Here is a 24,778-nt window from a genome sequence, read left to right as displayed (position 1 = left end):
CCCCTCATGGGTCACTATCTTGCTTATCCTGTTCCCTTAGGTTGTGCCCACCCACGGCTGTCTCCTTAATTCTTGGCCCTCTCTGCTCTGACCCCCTTCCCTCTCTCAAGTCAGGACTTTGTCAGGAGCTTGGAGGAAAGATGATAAAAAAAAAGGAAATCTGGCTGCTGCCAAGTCCTTTTCTTCCCCACAGTGTGTTTTATAACCCGGCATGTAGTTTATTCTTCTTCTAAACACTACACTCATACACAGCCCAAGGGTTACCATAGAGACACTTTTAACTCCTCTTCATCCAAATGGTTCGGCTACTCTCACAAGACTGTTTTCGGTTCTTTAGGGGAAAAGCCCTGGCAGATTGGCCAAAGAGGGAGGGTGGGAATTCAGCATAGCTGCTTTAAAAGAGGACTACTCACTTCCCAGATGGAACTGTGAATCTCTATCCTGCACGCAGTGGAGAAATGACAAGGCAAGCTATGAAGCAGACTAGGACTCAAACCATATCCACTGGACATGGTGGTGTGATGGGATGCCGGTTGGGAGGAGGAGGGAGAAAGTGAGACTGGCAGGAGAAATCTTCCAAACCCCTTTCTAAATCCCTTTCTAACACACGCTTAAAACCAGAGACTAAATGAGGCATAAATGCTAGGTCTCCTGGAGGCCAGCAAGACATTCCACAATAAGCAATCAGCCCAAGAACCTAATAGGGAATTCAGCGAGAATTTTAGATGTCCATCCCACCTAAAAAAAAATAAAATAAAAGAGGCCGACACCTATCTTTCCCAGCCACTTGTGGAAATTTACCTCTCCTCCCCACTGCCAACAACCCCCTGGAAGAATGGAAGGTCCTAAACCAGATTATTACCCTGGAACTGACTTCCATCTTGAGTTGGGTCTTTTCATTCTTCTACTAAGTGATAAAACTATGGTCACGTCACATCTATACTCTGTGTTGTTTGAAATTGGCAGCTCTCGAGTTCTAACCTTGTTCTGGTTCCAGATCCATTAGTATTTGGGGCTTCAGAGCAGTTCAAGGGAGTCTTGATCCCAGGAGGAAATTGGGAATAACTTGATTCTTTCTGTAGGGATTTGAAGGCCCTAACTCTTAGATCAACAACAATCACCAGCAATCAATTAATCTGTGGTATTTATTGAATGCTTACTGAGTGCAGAGCATTAAATAGCCATGAACTCCTAAATTCCTAACTTCTTCACCTAGGAACCTAGGGAAATCCATCAGACCTTAACATAACACCGTTCAAGTTGGGTCAGTAGGGAAAGTATCCTTGATCCAGGTCAATTCACTAAATCAGGGGAAAGGAAGCCCCCACAAGAAAAAAGCCACCTGCTACTGAGGCAGGGATCAAGCCCTTTATCCATCCTTCTTCCCTACCCTCCCTCTCTTTTTCCTTCCCTCCCTCCTCCCTTCCCCTCCTCTCCCTCCCTCCCTCCTTCCCCCACCACTAGCTCCCTCTCCCTTCCCATCCTTTCTACGATTCTCACAGAAGGCCAAACTACAGTGGTGCTTTGCCTTTCCCTGGCCTGCCTCCCAGGGAAAGTTTTCTGAAAGAAAGGGGAAAATAACAGCAGCTATTAAAACCTCCAAAAGACTTTCTGAGAAGCCCAGACCCTTTCACTTCCTCTCAGAGCAGATCCCTGGGTCACACCACCACATTTGTTCTGACGACTTGACACCTGTCCACATGTTTTGTTTTGTTGTTTGTCTCCCCCATTTATACTGTGAGCCCGTTGTTGGGTAAGGTCCATCTCTATACGTTGCCAACTTGTACTTTCCAAGCGCTTAGTGCTCTGCACACAGTAAGTGCTCAATAAATGCGATTGAATGAATGAATGAATGAACTCAGCCCCACACAGAAAACTGCATAAACATCCCAATGCCATGTTTTCCCTTGGCTTTCCAGGAGCAAAGCAATGATGACAATTTTCAACAACAACAACAACAGTAAAAAAAAGACAAACAGAACGTACAATTGAAGTTTTCATTGCCATTAATTTTCAGATTCAGGTTAGGCTTTAGGAAAACGTGTAATATCCCTCTGTGATGAATGGGAGAAAAATGTATATCCCATGGTGGTTTATTTTTTTGTGGCCACGGAGGAGTTGAAAACCCTTCTACCTTTGTTAGTCAATCCTGAGCCCTTCCTGAGTATCCACCCTTCAATGAAGGGGTTCTTCTCCACTGATCAGCAATGAGACCTTATTTCTAAACCTCCCATTCCCATCCTCCACCAGTGAGAGAGAGTTCCACTAGGAGAACAGACGAATAGCCCTATCCCCATTACCCAGACTGCTATCTCAAGGTGAGCACAGGTTACAAACACCCGACTGCTACTAATGGCTCCGCCTCCCCCCCCATCAGCCTCCCTCTTCCATCTCTTTTAGAGGGACACAATGTTCAAGGAATCCAATGTACGTCCCTCTGCTAGGACTCTGAGGCCCATGTGGGACAGGGATTGTGTCCAACCTGACTATCCTGTATGTGTTCCAACAGCTACCTTAGTACGTGCTTGGTATATAGTAAAGCACTTAATAATAATAATAATAATAACAATTTTGGTATTTGTTAAGCACTTACTATGTGCCAAGCACTGTTCTAAGCGCCGGGGGAGATACAAGTTGATCAGGTTGTCCCACGTGAGGCTCACAGTCTTAAATCCCCATTTTACAGATGAGATAACTGAGGCCCAGAGAAGTTAAGTGACTTGCCCAAAGTCACACAGCTGACAAGTGGCAGAGCCGGGATTAGAACCCACGACCCCTGACTCCCAAGTCCGTGCTCTTGCCACTGAGCCACAAAGTTCCACAGTTATTATTATTATTATTGTTATTATCATTATTGTTATCGTTATTATTTTTAGGGTCCTTCCAGTGACAAAGCTCTGCTGCCAATTTCCTCCCCCTCATCCAAGGCAGATCTAGGGTGGAGAATTAGCATGCCTGCCTCTAAGGCAGGACCCAGTGGAAAATGTATTTCCCCTTGCATAAACACATACACTTTTACTTCATTCTCACTCCTGACGTTTGGAGGGGCGGCAGCCCAGTCTTCCTTTCCATTTTCTTTCCAGAATAACGGTCCACAGAATAAGTCCAAGCACCCCAATGCATCAAGGGTCATTTAATTGGTAGGACCTGCCTTCCCCCAAAGGCGAAGTGCCAGGGAGGGCCCACTTTTAGCACCTCCAATACTTTTGTCATTATTGAAGTGGAAACTTAGATCTATTCCAAACATCCTAGCTCTTCCAAGCCTCAGCTTGACTGGCTCTGCTTCTCCGTTCTAGGCTTCTTCAGCCACCCACCTGTTCAAGCCCAGAATCGGTAAATTCTGCACCCTTCCATTTGGTAACAGCCCCTCTCTGCCAGCCCTCGGGTATCCAGAAACAGAAAATGGAAAACTAGTCGGATATTTGGGCAGGTTTCAATTCTTATTTTTTTAAAGGGGGAGAGTTCCCCAAAATATATCCAACCTGCCTATTTTGACAACTGTGAGCCAGGATATCCCTTATATAATGCCCTTTCCCACTTGCTACCAGTACTCTCAAAAACATTTTCTCCTGCGGGTGAGGGCCAACTTTCCGACATTTTCATCATTCCACCAGTTGCTTTTCATCCCCTGAAACTTGACTTTTCTGCACTTCTTACCGTTAACACCTCGTTAAGCATCAATAATGAGCGTTCTACCAACACTCAGTCGATCGTACTTATGAGGCGCTTACTGTGTGCACAACATTGTCCAAAATGTTTAGCAGACTGACAGACAATTGACAGCATTTTTCGATGGTGACGCAGAGGCAAATTCAAAAAACCCCAAAACCACAACAGTATTTTCTTTAGTGTTGTCTCTGACCATGCTTGGTTTGGATTAGATCTTTGAAAGTACAGCATTCTCTCTCCCCAGACACTTGTTCCCACTAAAAGTTGTAGAAGAAGAATCTGGGAGATTCCCTCTTTCTTTCCCCCTCCCATTCCCCTCCTTCTCCCTCCCCTTAGAAACTTTCTAGCTGCTGTGAGATCTGCTACTAGGACACCTGCCTTTCTTCGTGGGAGGGTAAACGGAGTTAACTGGGATTTCCCAGTTCAAGAACAGGTCCTTTGGGGACTGGGCACACTCTCTCTCTCTTTCTCTCTCTCTTTCTCTCTCTCTCTCTCTCTCTCTCTGAAGAGAAGCAACTTGGCTTAGTGGCAAGAGCCCTGGCTTTGGAGTCAGAGGTCATGGGTTCAAATCCCAGCTCCGCCAACTGTCAGCTGTGTGACTTTGGGCAAGCCGCTTAACTTCTCTGTGCCTCAGTTCCCTCATCTGTAAAACGGGGATGAAGACTGTGAGCCCCCCCGTGGGACAACCTGATTCCCTTGTATCTCCCTCAGCACTTACAACAGTGCTCGGCACACAGTAAGCACTTAACAAATACCATCGATATTATCATTACCCCAGCGCTTAGAACAGTGCTCGGCACATAGTAAGTACTTAACAAATACCATCGTTATTATCATTATTATTATTACCCCAGCGCTTAGAACAGTACTCGGCACATAGCTTTCAACAAATACCATCGTTATTATTATTATTACCCCAGTGCTTAGAACAGTGCTTGGCACATAGTAAGCACTCAACAAATACCATCATCATCATTATTATTACCCCAGCGCTTAGAACAGTGCTGGGCACATAGTAAGCGCTTAACAAATACCATCATCATTATTATTATTACCCCAGCGCTTAGAACAGTGCTGGGCACATAGTAAGCGCTTAACAAATACCATCGTTATTATTAACCCAGCGCTTAGAACAGTGCTCGGCACATAGTAAGCGTACAACAAATTCCATCGTTATTATTATTATTACCCCAAAGTTTAGAACAGTGTTCGGCACATAGGAAGTGTTTACCAAATTATTATTATTATTCAGTCATTCATTCAATCGTATTTATTGAGCACTTACTATGTGCAGAGCACTGTACTAAGCGCTAGGGAAGTACAAATCAAGTATTGTTATATTATTATTATTATCATTGAGAAGCAGCGTGGCTCAGTGGAAAGAGCCCGGGCTTGGAAGTCAGAGGTCGTGGGTTCGAATCCCGACTCCGCCACTTGTCAGCCGTGTGACTCTGGGCAAGTCACTTCACTTCTCTGCGCCTCAGTTCCCTCATCTGGAAAGTGGGGGTGAAGACTGTGAGCCCCCCGTGGGTCACCACCTGATCACCTTGTATCCGCCCCCCAGCGCTTAGAACAGTGCTTGGCACATAGTAAGCGCTTAACAAAGCCCACCATCGTCAACTTTGTGACACTGGGCAAGTTACTTCCCTTCTCTGGGCCTCAGCTCCCTCATCTGGAAAATGGGGATGAAGACTGTGAGCCCCCCCCCCCCGTGGGACAACCTGATCACCTTGTATCCCCCCAGCGTTTAGAACAGTGCTTCGCACGTAGTAGGCGCTTAACAAACACCATCCTCTTTATTTTTATCACCCGAGCATCCGTGACCCCTTTAAGGGCTACTGTCCCCCTTCCTGCTGACCCCCGACTCCCCGTCCCCTCGGGGTGGCGGGCCAAACGCTCCCCTTGGGAGTCTCCCCCAGCGCCCCTTACCGATGTCGGAGTTGCAGAAGGCTTCCTGGGGGTGACTGGGGGAACACGTGCAGGCCTGCGCCCCCGAATCCTTCAGGCTCCAGCAGCCGAGGAGCATCACCAGGCTGAGCCAAAGGGCCATGGCCGCTGGACCAAAGTTGGGCGGCGGGCAGCCTGCCACGGGCGAGCTGCGGGCGAGCGTGCTAGCTGCAAGGGCGCACCACCGGCGGCCCACTCAGGGGCCGGGGCCTTTCCTGGGGCGGAACGGTCAGTCCTTCTCGGGCTGCGGCCAGCAGCAGCAGCAAGAGCAGGAGGAGGAGGAGGAGGAGCAGTCCGGGGTGGTCACCTCTGTCCCTGCTGCAGCCTCTCTCCTCTGAGCTGGGCGCAGGCCGAGTTATAGGCTGGACCCCCTCCCCTCCCCTGTCCCCTCCCCCTGGGGCCCCTGGGACCTCCGGGCTCCTCCTCTCTCCCCCTCCCCTGCCCCCCGGCCAGTGGGCGAAGAGCTATTACCTCATCTCTCCTCCTCCTCCTCCTCCCCCTCTTCTCCTCCTCCCCCTCTTCTCCTCCTCCTCCTCCTCCTCCTCCCCCTCTTCTCCTCCTCCTCCTCCTCCCGGGCTCGGGGCGGGCCCCTGGGACGTTTCAGATCCTTATAGGGAATAATGTGGCCACGGAGCGGGAGGGACCCGGGTGGGGCGCTCCCTGCTTTTCCCCTCCCTCCCGGGTTGGAAGGACAGGGAGAGGGGATGGAGAGAGAGAGAGAGAGAGAGAGAGCCCGGAATCATCATCATCAATCGTATTTATTGAGCGCTTACTGTGTGCAGAGCACTGTCTCTATATGTTGCCGATTTGTACTTCCCAAGCGCTTAGTACAGTGCTCTGCACATAGTAAGCGCTCAATAAATACGATTGATGATGATGTACTAAGCGCTTGAATGCACCGCTACCTGTCCTGCTCCCCAGAGGGTCCACCCACACACACCCACACCCACCCCAAGTCCACATCCCCCCCGAGATGGGCAGGTGGAGACGAGCCCAATCAATCAATCAATCAATCGTATTTATTGAGCGTTTACTGTGTGCAGAGCACTGTACTAAGCGCTTGGGAAGTACAAGTTGGCAACATATAGAGACAGTCCCTACCCAACAGTGGGCTCACTTCGCAGCTCGGCCCCACACGTGCCCTGCGAGGCCCAGAGCGCCTTTCCCACCTTCTCGGGAAAGGGCAGAGGAGCTGAGCCGGTGCCAACCCCACGCAGATGGCAGATACTTTTGCTCATCCTCCCCCCACCCCGGGAGAGGAATCTTTCAGGAAACCCCTTTGCCAGAGTTGTGTGGCAAAGAGGAGAAGGGAGCAAAGAAGGGACATGCACCAGGATGGGAACTGGGGGAGAGAGAGGAGCCAGCCTGCTAGGAGTGGGGAGCCTTGGGGGTAGTCTCCCTTGCCCCCTTCCCACCTCCCCCAATTCCCACACTGGCCCCCAAGGCTCCCACCCCTAGCAGGCCGCCTCCCCTCTCCCTCCCACTCCAATAAGCTCTCACACATTGCTGTGGTTACTTGGAGGATAAATCAATAGGGCTTACTTCAGAGACGTTTAGGAATCGGTTTGGGAATGTTAATAGGAAACACACTGGTTCTCTTCTCAGAAATCTAAAATATGGGACAATGCGTGCTATCCCAGAAATGCACTTTGCTGCCACATTGTATCCAGGTCTCCCTGTCCTTATCGAATTGCCACGCAGGCGCTAGGTGATCCTTGGGTTGGGGTGAAGCAAGAGGAGCGACCCTGAGCTCTCGACTGAGCTCGGACACTCAGTTCTCCCATCCCGAGTGGGTTGCAGAGCAGATTGTTTCAGCCCGTGGTGGAAGTGTTTGTGAAGCTCCCTGGGACTTATCGACCCTTAAATCAGATTATATGGGCAGGGAACCTGTCTGTTAATTCTGTTGAATTGTACTCTCCCAAACTCTTAGTACAGTGTTCTTTACATAGTAAGCACTGAATAAATTCCGTTGATTGTTTGAGTGAAATCCTTCATAACCCACCTGGAATTGCAGTTTTCTTTATGCAGACATGTGAGAAAGAATGAAAAAAAAAAAAGGCAGCTTCTCAGACTCCAGGGATAAGTGTGGCTCTATGGCCCAGGGAAGCTTTGGGGGAACCATCAGTGACTGTATCAAGCCATTGAATTTGTTACACTTTTATGTTCTGGGGTTTCCTGACATTTATTCTTCAATTACTGTTTGCTAGGCAGGTTTCAAAGACCAACCAACAATTTCAAAGGACCAGTTCAGGCTTCATGTTGGATACTCTGGTTTAGTCAATGAAAAAGGTCCAGTAATAATAATGATAATAATAATATTCATCCCACTGTACAGTCTGTCAAAATAAAAGGGGGGGGGGGCGGTGGCGGGCACGGCAAATAGCAACTCTGATCTCTCCGAGGTGAAGTCTTGCTTGGGGTCAGTATGAAGCAGGTGATTTTTTCTGGAAGCTGCCAAAGGGCCATAATTCCAGCAGCAGGCTCATTAGGGAAGCAGCTGATTATGGGAACCCCTTAATTAAGTAATCCTAAGGAGTTCATCTGATTGTTTTTCCAACTAAAAGATTGTGAAATGTTTTTGATGTATTCTCCTTGGTAACCCCCTCTCCTCTTCCCCAAGTGTTGAGATTGGCTGATCTGGGGCTCAGGGAATACAAGACAAAGAATAGTAGGAACACAAGAGGGAGAGAAAGGGGAGAAGACCCAGCCTGCACTATGAGCCCGCCATATGTAGGGCCTGCTTTCTTAGTGACGTGTTGAGAAAGGTAGGATGTTTTCTCCACGGGTTTAATAGTAAGCAGTTGCCAACTCGCCTTCTTTCCAGAGAGACAAGGACAGTCATAGAGTCAGAGAACTGGGAGAGATCAAAAAAGGTAAACAAGTACGTCCCCATGTCTCCATCCCCAGGTCTCCAGGTGCCTGAATTAGTCCCATAATAGGCAGAAGAACGTGTACCCTTAAATTTTTCCAGAGATGAACTGAGTACTCGAGAATCTCCCTCGATAGTACGTTCCGGTGGCTCAGAACTCATTGACCATGTCTGCCCTGGGCCAATGTCAATTCAGTTTCACATTAGGATCTGTTTATTAGTGGTGCCAATAGTAACTGATGTCAATCAGTGGTCAATCGGTGGTATTTATTGAGCACTTACTCTGTGCAGAGCACTGTACTAAATGCTTGAGAGAGTATAATACAACAGAGTTGGTAAGCATGTTCCCTGCCCAGAAGGAGCTTACAGTCTGGAGTGGGGTTTAGACCTAAATATAAATAATCATTATCTACATAAGTGCTGTGGGGTGAATATCAAGTACTTATATGGTACAGGCCTAAGTGCCTAGGTGATGCAAAAACAGGAGGGAGTATGGGAAAAGAGAGCTTATTCAGGGAAGGCCTCTTGGAGGAGACATGATTTTAATGAGGGCTATTAATTAATTGATTATGGTATTAAGTGCTTACTATGTGCCAAGCACTGTTCTAAGCACTGGGATAGATACAAGGTAATCAGGCTGTCCCACATGGGACTCACAGTCTTAGTTCTCATTTTACAGTAACTGAGGCACAGAGAAGTTAAGTGGCTTGCCCAAGGTCACACAGCAGACAGGTGGCCGAGACAGGATTAGAACCCATGTCCTCTGACTCCCAAGCTCGTGCTCTTTCCACTAAGCCACGCTTTGTTTGCTAGCTGCCATTACAGGGTTTGCTATTGGTTCCTTGTGTTGTAATTCGGCTCAAAACTGAAAATTATTATTGATAGAGATTTTTTTTCTCCATAAGATTGCATCTTCATGCTGACTCTTGATTGGAACAGAAGTCTGCCTTATTGTCCCCTGATATCAGATTCCAAGGACTTAAAAGCTCTGGACCCCTCTCTACCTTCCCAGGTGCTAAGCTGCCTGGGCTCTAGAATCTTCCCCAGGCCTTTCAGGGGAGCAGCAAGGTGACAAGTTAGAAATAAGCAGGAGCTCCTTGAAGGCAGGAATCATATTTACCATCTCTGGTGTATTGTACCCTCCCAAACAGTACAATGCTCTGTACAAAGTAAGTGCTCAATAAATACCATCGGTCGATTGATTGTCTCACCAATTGATAGGGGGATGGAAAAGGAGAAGATGTGACTGCCAAGGTCCAAAACATTAGTCATGTTAGAAAGGTAGTGTCCGTTTGCATTAAATTGGCATTTAACTTTGGGTTTACTCTGGGCAAATTTGGCACCCCATTACCACCGCCATCGACATTTATTGAGCACCCACTGTAGTAAGAGCACTGAAGGCGGGGATTGGGAGGCCTACAGAAGTAGTGCCCTCCAACAGCTTGCAATCTAAAGGAAGACAAGCTGACATAAGTGGATAAAATATACAATAGTTAAAAGAGCTTGAGAATAAACAGGTGGATCAATCAATAACATTACATATAAAGGCAAGAGAAGGGGATAAGAGTGTTGAGGTGACTAAGGGAGTGGCATGATTGAGAAATTGGAGGAGTTAATCAAGGAATGTCTCAGGTAGGAAGCAGCTTTTTAGAAGGGCTTTGAAGGAGGGCATTGTTCGATTAGGTGAGACAAAGTCCCACACAGATACAAGTTCGGTGTTGGAAAGTTTTTTCTAAAGCAGAGCCTGAATCTCTTTTGCTGCAATTTAAAACGTATTAAAATTCTGGGCAGAGTTCTTGCATTCCAGAAACTGATAAGGCCTGCCAGGTTCCTGGATAGGCAGTGATTACCATAATAATAATCACTCTCTGCCATGACAGGGAAAGTTGCTTTTTGGAAATGTTTATCCTCTGGGTTCATTTCCTTTGCTACTGCTGGCTTTTCCGTTTTTCTCTAATGATCTCCTAGGGTTCTGAGCTGGGCTATTGCTGTGTGACATGTGCAAATGCATCCCTTTAGGAAATAAATGGGAAAGGGAAGAGGAATATATGGCTATTCAGTTGGACTTCTCTAAGAAATACAGCTTATGGGGTAGACTAGATCCTGATATGGAGCTAGCTGAGTTACCGTTGCTGGAAAAAGATTTACAAACTGCCCAAGAATGGGCCAGAGAATTAGTTGGCCGTCTTCCACAGATACATACGGGGTTGAAAGCGTGACATTTTCAGAGGGGCCAGTGATGGAAAGGAAGGAGAGAAGGTGACTCGGACTGGTGTACCCTGAGCTCGTTCAGCCTCAGAATGCGAGCTAGCCTGAATTTGTCTACCACCTCTGTTACGTTGTACTGTCCCAAGCACTTAGTACAGTACACAGAGTAAGCGCTCAATAAATATGATCGATTGATTGATTGGCGAGGTGGGGCAGGGTGGCTTCCAAGAAACTTTCAGACTCCTGAGGGAGTTCGGCCCTTCATCAGGTTATGATTCTCTCCCCTCTGCATCAGCTCTGTGCTGAGGCAATCCCCCAGCCTTGGGCTAGGGGGAGATGTATTGCCAGGGAATACTTTTCCCATAGAGAAGGACAGCAGGTTGGAAAAATGAGGCACTGATCCACAGGAGTTGGTGGGGACTTTAAGTCTGGGGAAAAGCTAATCTCGGAATCCAGCATCCTTATCCACCCCAAAATTGGCAAGCTTTTCGTCTTTGAGGACGAAATCCAGCTGGATCCCGACCTTTGCAATAGAATAAAGGTCGTTTGATACTCACCTCAATCTCCTTTAACTATTTCCCCTAGTTGTGATTTATGTAAATGTTTGTCCCCCTCGGTAGACTGGAAGCTCCTTGTGGGCGAGGGTTGCATCTGTCAGCTCTATTATATTGTACTTTTCTAAGTGCCTTAATACAGTGTTCTGCATCCAGTAAGCACTCAATAAATACCACTGATTGCTTGATTGCTGGAGCTTGTTGCCTTTCAGGGAAGGACCAGAGAGGGGAGGGGGCTCTCACTGGTGACTCAGGGTCCCGGAACTGGGGGGAGAGGGGAGCACAGAGGGGCAAATTTACCCCACTGTCAGTGTATACGTGGTATTGGTGCCCCCTTGAAAGTGAACCTAGGGGAAAGCATTGAGCTAAGCATTTGAAAAGCAGCATGGCATAGTGGATAGAGCCCAGGCCTGGGAGTGAGAAGGTCATTAGTTCTAATCTAGGCTCCATCACTTGTCTGCTTTGTGATCTTGAGCAAGTCATTTCACTTCTCTGTGCTTCAGTTCCTTCGTCTGTGAAATGGGGATTGAGACCATGAGCCTCACGTGGGACAGGGACTGTGTCCAACTTGATTTGTTTGTGTCTACCCCAGCACTTAGTACCGTTCCTGGCACGAAGTAAGTGCTTAACAAATACCGTCACATTTTTTTATTATTATTTGGGAGAGAGCATCTGCTAGATGAAGACCACTGTGCTAGATGTATCAATTCTGAGGCTTTAACAGAAACAGCTCCTCCAAAAAAACCTCACTATCGCTCAGAATGTAACTCACATTTAGCATTGATTTCTAAAAGCAGAAAGTACCACTGATCCACAGGATTATTTTCCAGGCATCCCAACCCTGTGACCTGCTATCTTGCCAAGCTCTGGTTAACCAAGATGATTAGTCTTCCACACCCTCTATCACATGGGCTCCCTCTGTGTGCTCCACTGCAGCAGGGGATAAACACCTGTAAAATTCCCATGCCTGTAAAATTCCCAAGAGTCTCTCATCCCACTTGCCTCGTGCTGGTCCAGACCATAGAAGCCCCCTAGGTAACAGTCTCCGGGCTGAACTGACGTGGGCTTTCCCTCAGTGTCCTTTTCGTGGGGATTGGCCTCTCTCAATTTCTCCCAATTGATTTTCAGGAACCTGCCTGATAGGGATGCTTGTGTGTTGGGGACAGGGCAACCTACTATAAGGTGTCTGACACCTTAGCCAACTACGTCTAGACAAATTGTTACTGGTTCTTTTTGTCACAGTTCAGAACAGAAGAAATGAAAAGCATTCCTAGCAGACAGGACATTTTCTTTTTTTCCATGCAATTGAAGATGAATCAGATGAAGAGAAACTTGAGGGGGAAAATGTTCTTTCCTTTCTTTTACCAGACAACTTCTGTGAGTTTGCCCTAAAAGCAAGCGATTTCTATGTGATGTTTCTGGAGACTGGGCCCTCAGCAAACCATGGGAGGCTATTGCACATGTGTCTGCTAGAAAAGAAAAGTTAGAAAATAACCATACCGGTGTCAGGCTAGCTGAGCTTCTGATCTCCTGGAGGCAGCCAAAGATGGAGCAGCCCCAAGAGTACACTTAGGGAGGTGGGAGTGATCGCTTTCCCTCAGTCCACTACTTGTCTGCTGTGTGACCTTGGACAAGTCACTTAACTTCTCTGTGCCTCAGTTATCTCATCTGTTAAATGGGGATTAAGATTGTGAGCCCCATGTGGGACAGGGACTGTGTCCAACTGGATTAGCTTGTATCTACCCCAGAGCTTAGTAGAGTGCCTGGTACACAGTAAGAACTTAACAAATACCATTAAAAAAAAGATTGGCACATATCGTTCCCCACACAGCAAAGCGATTTATCTTTGCTCTCCCACCCCCGTTACTCTGCCCTTAAATCTTAACTCAAAGATGACCTTCTTTTGGTAGATTTCTTATCAACTGTACCCATTCGGCTCCCACAGCACAATCCGTGACTGTTCTTCTCCCTCCCCACATTCTTGAAATTTGGGATAGTCTCTTTTGCTACAGTGGGGTAGTTGTGTTATTGAAGGACCTCGTGTTCTGAGAAAATTGCTGTATAAAAGCCATAGAGTTAATGGTTTCCATGCCTGCCATTTTTCAATATAAAGTCCTGTATTATTATCTTCACAAGCAGAATACCTTACACCTTCACCGCTCCTTGTTATTTTACTGTATTCAGTTAAGTTCATCCAGTCCCATAACCTGGGAGTGTGTTCTTACAGAACTCTACCCAAGGAAAATCTGCTCGTGCCTTGTTTGATGCTGTTTCTTTCCACATTGCGTCGTGCTGTATCCAGACAGATGAGTATTGTGGGAAGATCATTCCCATTCTAGCCAAAATGCACATAAAAATACTTAATCTGGTCAAACTGTACTGTAGAGTTGCAAAAATGCAATGAAACAGAAGTGCTATATGAGATAGTGCAGTAACCTGAGGCAGGGACTGGAAGTCGTAGAAGCATCACTCCTTGACTGACACCACGCTCATTCATGCAAACATTTCTTCCTACACCAGATCTAACTGCACCAACCTGTGGCTCATGTTCTACCCAGAACTGACATTTTATTTGGGAAGAACTTTTCCTGAGCTTCCGTCCTGTTTTTTCCAAACTATTCTATGAAAACACCTTATGGCAAAAATGACTGAATGTACTGATTGATTTTTACATCCTTCTTGTCTCTCCCATAACTTCTTTAAGAGCAGGAACCGTGACTTTTTCCTTAAAGTGTACATCTAGCTCCTAGTACAGAGATATGCTGTCTGAGGGTTGTTCAGTCAATACTTGATAAAGGTGATATTTTATAAGGACAATAGTTAACAGATATCATATAAGTTCTTGGTATTTCAAAACCGGTCCCAAAATTCAGGAAGATTTTTAACGAGAAAATGAAAGATTTCTGTTGGCTAGTTAATCGCTGAAAGTTTTTTAGTTTGGTTTTGTGGTTTGGTTTGTACTCTCAGGGTTATTTTTTTGTTTGTTTCTCGGGTGTCTTAGTGGAGACTTAGATGGGTTTCTCTGATTGGTTTGGCTAATGTCTCTGACTTTTAGCCTAGTTTCTAAAGAAAAAAAAAAGAGTGTCATCTTCCTGGGTGAGTTTCAGGAGATGGGAGAACCCCTTAAAATCCCACATGACAATTATGGCACCAATGCAACAAAAAGGCAGTGTGTTGCACTGGGACAAGGAGGGATTCAAAATGGTGGCCAAAATCAGACCACAGCACAGTAAGACAGGTAGGGCCCCTATTTACCAAAAGCATTTGGGAGGATTTTCATGAAGGCCGTTACCCAAATGGAGCCAAGTGTCACTTGGAGTGAATGCAACAGTGCAGCGGGGGTGGGTATTTTCCGGCACACAATGTGTACGAGACAGTGGTCATGCATTGGTCTTAACCACGTTCACATTCACTGATAAAAACCACACTGCCAATGGTGTCACCTTTGAGGCTCAAAGATAAATGCTGCTGAGGGTGAAAGTCCACCCGTGGGTGTGACCGGCATTGAGAGACCACGTTTCCCTCTCTGGCCCCTTTTCCCCCTTGACCTTGCAAAGGAGCTACTGAAGCACCTTCCATTTCCTTCTCAAAGACCATATTGGAGCTACCTCTATCACAAAGGGAAATTATTTGGGCTGCATGACCACTTACCACAAAGCCCAACACATGGGAAGAGCTTCCCTTCCCTGCCATCACGGTGAAATTGGCTGCCCAGGGAGATGAAGTTAAAGGAAGGAAGGCAAAAGTGTAGTTGCTTCCATCAGGGTGGCTGCTCACTGGCTCCAGGCCTGATGCAGTCACATCCAGCAACCCCTGCCATACTGTGGCCCCAAGAACACCAACACGTGTGTGTGTTCCTGACAATCTCTGTGATGGTCTCAGAGGCAGGTAGGAACCCCGTGGACTGAAGTGCAGGCACCTTCCCAGTTCAGTTAGCAGCTCTGTCCCTGCTGGGCTGGTAGAACTATTTGAGGGGTGGGCTGACACATACTTACACAAACACAAAAGAGAAAAGCACTCCCCTGGGCACCAGAACAGAGGAAGTTTTGTGGCCTCGCTAAGGATGCATGAGAAGAAAAAAGAAGTTGGTTTCATGGGAAAAAAAAATCAGGAGCAAATCAGAAAAAAGACACAGTTCACAGGACAAGCCCATCTGGCAATTATGTCTGTCTTCCGCATTGGTTTGTAGGGGCTTAGAGGGCAAGAACTGCAACTCTAACTTCTGTTGTTTGTTCTCAATGCTCTCAAGCATCTAGTACTGTCCTCTGTCCACAGCAGGGACTCAATAAAAGCTGTTGATGATGAGAAGGATGATGAACAACGAGAACAATAGCTTCCTTTAACAGGATGCTTGGGTACACCTCTCCTAGGATGAGCTGCAGGGTCATTCCTAATAATAGGAATAATAATTGCAGTATTTGCTAAGCATTTGCTATGTGGCAAGCACTGCACTAAGGGCTGGGATAGAGACAAGATAATCAGGTTGGACAAAGTCCCTGAACCATACTGGACTCACAGTCTAAGAGGGAGAGAGAACAGGTATCGAATCGCCATTGTACAGCTGTGGAAACTGAAGGACAAAGTAACTTGCCCAATATCGCACAGCAGACAGGTGGTGGAGTTGGGATTAGAACCCAAGTCCCCTGGCTTCCAGGCCTGTGCTTTTTCCACCAGGCCACACTCTTTCCGTTGCCAGTCCTCACGCCCTTTATTCCAGTGAAATGTGCCACGGGATCTATCCCGGTTTCCGCCGGCAAGCAAGGGAAAATCCCACCCACCGTTCAGGAGTTGCCTGAGAAGTGGTAGTGGGGAGGATACAGATTGCTGCGGTAGCTCTCTACGACTGAATATCGGTCCGATCTTTGCCGTTCCCCAAAGCACGATCCGAGGTACTTAATAAGAAGGAAGGGGAGAAACCGATTTATTCTGCTCTGAGGCTGTTGTAACCGCTTGCAGCCAAGGTATGTGGAGGGGGGGAGAAAATACACCTTCTCCAAGGCATCAACAACTTTCAAACTGTACACAGAGAGTTCAAATAGCCAAAGCATTTCAGATGGTAATGAGAGCCAGGGTTGCCAGTGATCGGAACCTAGCTTGGAGCGAAGGGAGGGGAGGAGTGCGGCAGGAGGGTGGAGAGATTGCTTGGAAAATAATTTTCTTCCCTGTGTTGTTCCTTTGTACGAGCTGGTTTCTGGCTTATGCAATGACTGGTAATTAAAATGGCTTGAATGCTTTACATTTTTAAGGAAGCATTAAGGAGGCTGACAGCCGCTCTGGCTGCTACATTCATTCATTCAATTGTATTTATTGAGCGTTTACTGTGTGTAGAGCACTGTACTAAGCGCTTGGGAAGTACAAGTTAGCAACATATAGAGACGGTCCCTACCAACAGCAGGCTCACAGTCTAGAAGGGGGAGACAGACAACAAAACAAAACATGTGGACAGGTGTCAAGCCATCAGAATAAATAGAAGTAAAGCTAGATGCACATCATTAACAAAATAAATAGAATAGAATACGTACAAGTAAAATAAATAGAGTAATAAATCTGTACAAACATATATACAGGAGCTGGAGTGGGTAGAGAAGTAGAATGGTCTCCATTGGGTCACCCTACCTCACTGCCCCCCTCTTTGCCCCTCTCTGTAGCGCTTTGGGACTGATTCACCCCTTCTCTAGAACTCAGGTCTGCTCAGTTTATTTCTTTCAACACTCCAGTTGTAAATAGAGAAGCAGCATGGCGCAGTGGATAGAGCACTCTTCTGGGAGTCAGAAGGTTGTGGGTTCTAATCCCAGCTCTGCCACTTGTCTACTGTGTGACCTCGGGCAAGTCACTTCACTTCTCTGGGCTTCAGTTACTTTATCTGTAAAATAGGGATTGAGACTGTGAGCCCCATGACAGGGACTGGGTCCAACCCGATGTGCTTATATCCACTCCAGCGAGAAGCAGTGTGACTTAGTGGAAAGACCACGGGCTTGGGAGTTACAGCACGTGGGTTCTAATCCTGGCTCCGCCCTTGTCTTCTGTGTGACCTTGAGCAAATCAATTAACCTCTCTGTGCCTCAGTCCCTCATTTGTAAAATGGGGATTAAGACTGTGAGCCCCACATGGGACAGCCTGATTACCTTGTATCTACCCCAGCACTTAGAACAGTGCTTGGCACATAGTAAGCACTTAATAAATACCATTATTATTATTATTATTATTACAGTGCTTGGCACACAGTAAGCACCTAACAAATACCGCAATTATTATTAAATATCTTTACATTTGACTCGTGGACAAGGAAAGTGTCACGGTGTTGTTAAGACTGTGAGCCCCATATGGGACAACCTGATGACCTTGTATCTACCCCAGCGCTTAGAACAGTGCTTGGCACATAGTAAGCGCTTAACAAATGCCATAATAATTATTATTTTCCAAGCACCTACCACAGTGCCCTGCAACAAGTGAGCGATTAGTCAGTGCTCCTCCTACTACTTCCCTGTTCCCTCTAGATGGTTTAGTTCTTTATGGGCGGGGAACATGTCTGCTAATTATGTTGTACTTTCCCAAGTGCTTAGCACATTGCTCGGCACATAGTAAATGCTCAATAAATACCACTGATTGGCTGATTGATTGATTCCCTCCAGCGCTTAGTAGAGTGCTCTGCTTACAGTAACTGCTCAGTAAATACCACTGATTCATTCACTCATTCAGTCGTATTTATTGAGCACTTACTGGGTACAAAGCACTGTACTAAGCGCTTGGAAAGTACAATTCATTAATAAAGAGAGAAAAAGATCAATTCCCTCTTATAAATTGTTCTACCCTGTCCATCTTTTGAATAAAAGATATAAAATGTAGTTTTGCCAACCCCTTGTGGCCACTACCCATTTGTTGAGGAACTTTCTCACAAGCACTGTGGGGAGAAGGAAGTTTCCCCAGTTTCCAAGCCTGGCTCTCCAGGTGGCTAATTACCTTTTGCCAACCCAATTCCCAACTGCATGGCAGCATCAGTCTTTCCTTCCTGTCCTGGGACACTGAAGCAGGAGCTTATGGGGGTACATCTGGAAAAGGAAGTGTATGTTTATAGTTTGTCACTGGAAACCTTTCAGATGCCTGAGGATCAAAGGCTTTATCAAAATAGTTGGTTTCAGCACCACCATTGCTATTGTTATTATTATCAGCCAAATCTGAAAAGAGGAAGGGAGAGATTAGGATCATAGATACAAATACATTTAAGGCTCATTCATTTCATCAATTTGCTTCATAGCCCTGGGAGATTTGGTGTTCAAGATGGAGTTGATATTTAGAGAGGGGAGGAGGACACTAGAAGCCACAAGTTGTGTACTGGGTTAATCATTCCTTCACTGAACAGTATGGCCTAGTGGAAAGAGCATGGGGCTGGAAGTAAGAAAACCTGAGTGGTAATTCCAGCTCCACCTCTTACCTTCTGTTTGACACTAGGTAAATCACTTAACTTCTCTGTGCTCAGTTCCTTCATCTGCAAAATGGGTATTCAAGACCCGTTCTTCCTCCTACTTAGACTGTGAGCCCCATATGGGACCTGACTAACTTATACCTACCCGAGTACTTAGTACCGTGCTTGGTGCATAGTAAGTGCATTATTATTATTATTATCACAATGGGCAAAGCACTTCACACATCACAGAAGCAGTCCCTGGAGGCTGCCAGGCAACCCTAGGCTCAAGATGTATTCTAAAATTCTGGAAACTATTCTGAAGACAAATGGAGTTTTCTGTCTGTTTGTTTGATATAATCTAAGGCGATGCTTTTTTCCTGATAGGGACCCCCCCTGCCAAGCTATAAAAGAAACTAAACTGTGTAATAGCAATCTTCCCTTGTACCTACCTAGGACTACTTCAGCCCAAGACTCATCCAAAGAGAGGGTTAGTCAAGTCCTCTAGCGTGTAAGCTCCTTGTGGGCAGGGAACATGTCTTCTGGCTCTGTTGCATTGAACTCTCCCAAGTGCTTAACACAGCACGCTGCACACAATAAATGCTCAGGAAATGTCATTGATTGATTGATTAATTGAAAAGAATAGGGAGACATTTTTTAGTTTGTACTTTGCTCCCTCATGCCTCATATGAAAAACTCCTCGTATATCACAGAACCCCAGAGCTCACCCTATGGAAGCTCCTAGGCAAGAGAATTATTGTGTTTTCCTTCCTGCTGTGGAATTTTCTTTCAAATGCCCTCCCAAGAATTTATACTAATGTCTGTCTCCCCCTCTAGACTGCAAGCCCCTTGTAGGCAGGGAACCTATTTACCAACTCTGTTATATTGTACTCTCCCAAGTGTTTAGTACAGTGAGAAGCCGTGTGGCCTAGTGGAGCATGCACAGACCTGGGGGTCAGAAGGACCTGTGTTCTAATCCCAGCTCCACCACTTGTCTGTTGTGTGACCTTGGGCAAGTCACTTCACTTCTCTGTGCCTCAGTTACCTCATCTGTTAAATGGGGATTGAGACTGTGAGCCTCATGTAGGACAGGGACTGTTTCCAACCCTATTTGCTTCTATCTACTTCAGTGCTTAGTACAGTGCCTGGCACATAGTAAGTGGTTAACAAATACCACAATTATTATTATTATGCTCTGCACATAGTAAGTGCTCAATAAGTATCAATAATTGATTGTTCGATTGATTGATATAGAGGAGACTATTCAGAGAAAACATTTCTCTGGGGGAAAAAGGAGTCTTTTGTTAATATTTGTTCTTTCTGTATCAAGAGAAAAAAAGCCGTTCACTAAAAACAAGAAAACACTTTCTTATGAGTACCAAGAGCCAAACTTTAATTAGTTTCATGCAGACAAGATTAGGGCCTGGATTTTGCCTATCAGTTTTGGGGTGGCTTTGCCTTGGCTCTCAGTAGAAACTAATCATCCTCCATGGATCAGCACTCTTTCAAATGGGGTGGGTGTTGGTTGCAATTTACTGAGAATAGTAATGGAGAGTTCTCAGTAAGTGCCTGGTGGAAATTTAGGAGCTAGAAAAAGTTTCCAAAATGGAACCCAACCAGCTTTCAAGCCATTTATCAAAGTCTCTTTGGATCCCATTACAAGGCAGGGGCTGATAAACATTGTGCAATGACCATCTGTTCATTTCTAATCTTACTTTCTGGGATAGGTTGCTAAGATGTCCATCTCATTTACCTCTCTATCCCAGCAGAGACGGCTGCCATGCAGTGAAATCCAACATGTTTGAGGAAAGCACAAACAAGCCCCAGTCTACAACACTAACTGGAGACAGTTAATTTGTAACCAGGAAACACTGTGAAGGAAAAATACTGGTTCAGATTCATTCAGCCTGAAGGACAGCCTTAAGAGCCCTTATTAATTTCTACTTAAGATTCTCAATGGCCACGGGAGTCCAAAAGTGTGGTCTAATGGCTAGAAGATGTCACAGAGACTCTTGATTCTGCCCCTTCCTTTGCTCAGTGATTTGACATCATCAATCAATCAGTTGTATTTATTGAGTGCTTACTGTGTGCAGGCGCACTGTACTAAACACTTGGGAGAGTATAGTATTGCTGGATTGGTAGACATGATCCCTGCCCACAAAGAGCTAGCAGTCTAATGATGTAGCTCAGTTTTTTGGTCTGTGAACTAGATACAATCGATTAATCCAAGGTATTTATTGAGTACTTACTGTGTGCACAGCACCGTACTAAGCACTTGAATACAATAGAATACTCTCAGTGAAACAGGGTGAGAAAGAGTAGTCATGGGATCAGTGATTTAGGGGTGAAGGGAACTGAATTATCCTCCTACTTACTTACACAGAACTTCTTTTCTTGATATTGATTTAATCAGTTTGCCTTTCTTGCTATGATGAGGATATGTCAAGTTGACTGTCTTGTTCCTTCCCATAAAAGTGATGACAATGATGGAATCTCTCATCACAAATGACCAGCGAGCCTCAGTCCAGTCACAAAACCTTGGGACTGAGAACCTGGGGGAAGGAATGGGTTTCAGTGCCAGTGGTTTGCACAGCCCTATTTGCATTCTTGTTTCATACAGCTATGCTCCCACTGTGGCGGTTGTTAGGAGGTCAGGGGTGCCAAACACTGCAGTCACTGGCTTTCTGGACGATTATGGAGCCTTTTAAGGAGCACTCTATCAATTTATGGAGCACTTACTGTGTGCAGAGCACTGAGCTCTTGGGAGTGTACAGTAGATTTCATAGACATGATCCTTCCCCTCAAGGGGTTTACAATCTAATGGGAGAGGCAAACACTAAAATAAATTACAGATGGGAGAAATAGATAAAAGATAAAAGGGATCTATACATGAATTATTATTGTTATTATTATCATATTCCTTAAGAGCATACTACATGGGAAACACTGGGGTAGATACAAGTTAATCAGGCTGGCCCCAGTCCTTGTCCCAGTAGGAGGGAATTAGTACTTAAGAAATAGGGTGTGTAAGATATGTTCATAAGTTCTGTAGGAAGTTGTGAGTCTTTAAGAGCGTAGATGACACTGAAGTTCTGAAGTGGCAGATGGGGGATATAAGCTGTGGAGAATCAGAATGAATTGAGGAAGGCCTCCTAGAGGAGATGAGACTTCAGAAGGACTTTGAAGATCGTGAAAGCTATGATATGGTGGCTTTGAATGGGGAGGGAATTCCAGTTGGGTTTGGGCAAGAGGGCTTCAGCAAGAGGTTAGCAGCAGGAGAAACGAGAATGAGGTACGATGAATAGTTTGGCTTGAAAGGAGTGAAGAGGGTGAACTCGTAGAGTGGGAGAAGAGGGTGAATAAGCAGGAAGAAGAGAGCTAGTGTAGTGCCTTAAAGCCAAGGGTCAGGAGATTTTGCGTGAGTCAGAGAAGCATGGGCAACCATTCGAGGTTTTTGATATGATTGCACACATTCCATGGTGGGATATTTTTCCTAGCCTTCCATTATACATTCAATCATATTTATTGAGTGCTTACTGTGTTCAGAGCAATGTACTAAGAGTTTGGGAGAGGACACTATTACAATAAGCAGCCGTTCCCTGCCCACAACGAGCTTAGAGCCTAGAGGATGAGCCTTTAAATCCATGGGGTCATCCGGTTAGCAGAGAATCAACAGCAAAATGCCCTTCTTGTGAACTTAGGCAGAGAAAAGGAGGAAGATTTGGTCTGAAGAGGTTACCAACTCAAGTCCACTCTTGATACGCATAAAGTAAAACCAGACTGGGACAGTCCTCTTATTAAAGAACATCTAGCTTAAAAGCTGCAGAAAAACATGCCAGCAAATACATCCTTAAGCTACTCTCAACCCAACTACTTATTATGCTACAAATCATTCTCATTTCCTGGACTGTAGAAAGAAAATGAAACTGTCTCTGACTACCTGTCTCTGCTGGAGATTCGGCCTTTGTCAGTTATGACTTTAGAGCATTCCTGAGAGAGAGGTGTTGAATGGGAGGCAGTCTGGAGCGTGGAATGCGAAGAAGTTCAACCCGGAAAAAGTTTTTTGCTTGAGCGAGATTTGAATCTCTCGTTTGCCTGTGAAATAGCTTTAGCCGGGAGCGAGCCATGAAAAACACTCTTGAATGAACTGGGAAAACCATCAGCACTCCCACCCGCCCCCCCACCCTACCCCCCTCCAAGACCTGCACCACCATGGATTGACAGTGAATAAAATGCTTTGCGGTTGAGAACCAAAAATCTCTGTTAAAATATTCTTCCATCCGATCGGTCCATGAGGGAGGAACAGGCACTCAAGGGAGATAAAAGCAAGACCAGAAGGTCAGAAAATTGTTACAGATGTGGGAGAAAGCAAACGCATACCCGTAAGAGCTAAAAAATGGAAAATCCTGTACAAGTTCCAGAAGTGGAAATCGTGCAGAATTTTAAGAGTAAACAAAACTGGATAGTCCAAAGAGGATACAATGATGTTTAAGTCCCAGGAAAACCAATCTTCAGGGAATGTTGAAAGCATTACCCTTCTTAGCAAAGTAGAGAACCAAGGGGACATTCAGTACTGATGATTCGAAGCCAGGTCCCAGGCAGACACATGATGGAATGAAGAACACATGATGGAATGAAGACAGGTCTGACATCTGCTACTTCTAGAGAAACAGCGTGGCTCAATGGAAAGAGCACAGGCTTGGGAGTCAGAGGTCATGGGTTCTAATCCCAGCTCTGCCGCTTGTCAGCTGTGTGACCTTGGGCACACCGCTTCACTTCTCTGTGCTTCACATACCTCATCTGTAAAATGGGGATTAAGACTGTGAGCCCCATATGGGACAACCTGATTACCTTGTATCCCCCCCAGTGCTTAGAACAGTGCTTGGCACATATTAAGTGCTTAACAAATGCCATCATTATTATCATTTATTATCTTGTGTCTCTCTCCATTTCAATAGAAATGAGATCAAGAATCCAAGCTGGGATCAAAGGCCTACCTTTGCTCCAGAGATGATTTGTCATCAAAATGACTAAAATGTACCAGGATGCACTTAAAAAACAAACATCCCATGTTCAAAGGAGAAAGAGAAATCTTTGTGCCTGGCTAAATATTGACCACAATTTCCCATCTGCTATGCTCCTATTCATTGAAGGAAATCAACCTATGTTGCTTTGAAAAGGATAGAACCTCAAACCAAACTAGAAATGGTCATGTGGGCAAGAGATAAACCCAGAATTGAACCTTAGGCTCTCGTTTGCCTGCAAATGAATAACCACAGGCTGGTCATTCAAGGATACTTTTGAGGAGGTAATCCTATTCTAGGAGTGAAGAAAGGCAGATTCCATTTAGGAATGGTTACTAAACCATGCAGCAAAAAGAGCAGCCTGTCCCTCCACTCCTCAAAATTCTCCAATAGTGGCCTGTTTCGGCACCAAGCAGAAATGCCTGACCATTGGCCTTAGGACACTCAATCTACTCTCCTCCCTACTTATCTATCCTCCCTCCTCTTCCACTGCAACCCAGTTCGCATTCTTCACTCCTCTCAAGCCAACCTACTCACTGTGCTGTGTTCTCTTCTCTCTTTGCCATAGACCTCTTGCTAAAACATTCCCTTCGGTGTGGAACTCTCTCCTCCTTCACATCTTTGTAGACCCCTGTTCTCCCCATCTTCAAGGCCCTTCTGAAATCACACAACCTCCAGGAGGCCTTCCCTGATTAATCTCTCATTCCTCTATCTTATCTTCCCCACCCCTGCCCCAACTGCTTCTTCAGCTCTCCCACATCACCTTCACCCTGGGATAATCATCCAGCCCCCAGCCCCACTATCTCTTATCTTTAAACTCTTTTGCTTCCCCTTGTTCTTTATTTTAGTGTCTCTTTCCTCTATTTGATTGCAAACTCCTTGAGGAAAGAGATCATGTTGCTTCTCAATAGAGTTCCAGAGAGTCAGTAATGATGATGATGATGATGATGATGATGGCATTTGTTAAGCGCTTACTATGTGCAAAGCACTGTTCTAAGCACTGGGGAGAATACAAGGTGATCAGGTTGTCCCATGTGGGGCTCACAGTCTTAATCCCCATTTTCCAGATGAGATCACTGAAGCACACAGAAGTGAAGTGACTTGC

The 24,778-nt window shown here is 45.7% G+C and overlaps 2 protein-coding genes across 2 annotated transcripts in view; one reads left to right on the top strand and one right to left on the bottom strand.

Annotated features, from left to right (window-relative positions):
* TIMP3 (TIMP metallopeptidase inhibitor 3) overlaps positions 1 to 5,926 on the bottom strand; it is a 58,033-nt gene extending 52,107 nt beyond the window's left edge. Inside the window, exon 1 of the mRNA XM_038756251.1 lies at positions 5,599 to 5,926. Coding sequence (XP_038612179.1) covers positions 5,599 to 5,719 — 121 coding nt within the window. The 5' untranslated portion in view covers positions 5,720 to 5,926. The remainder of the gene's footprint in view (positions 1 to 5,598) is intronic.
* Positions 1 to 24,778, top strand: part of SYN3 (synapsin III) — a 350,093-nt gene that overhangs the window by 152,410 nt on the left and 172,905 nt on the right. The window lies entirely within an intron of this gene.

The sequence above is a fragment of the Tachyglossus aculeatus genome, chromosome 14 (assembly GCF_015852505.1).
Source record: "Tachyglossus aculeatus isolate mTacAcu1 chromosome 14, mTacAcu1.pri, whole genome shotgun sequence".
Taxonomy (NCBI): Eukaryota; Metazoa; Chordata; class Mammalia; order Monotremata; family Tachyglossidae; genus Tachyglossus; species Tachyglossus aculeatus.
Note: the sequence above shows the minus strand (reverse complement) of the source record. Positions and strands in the feature narration are given on the sequence as shown.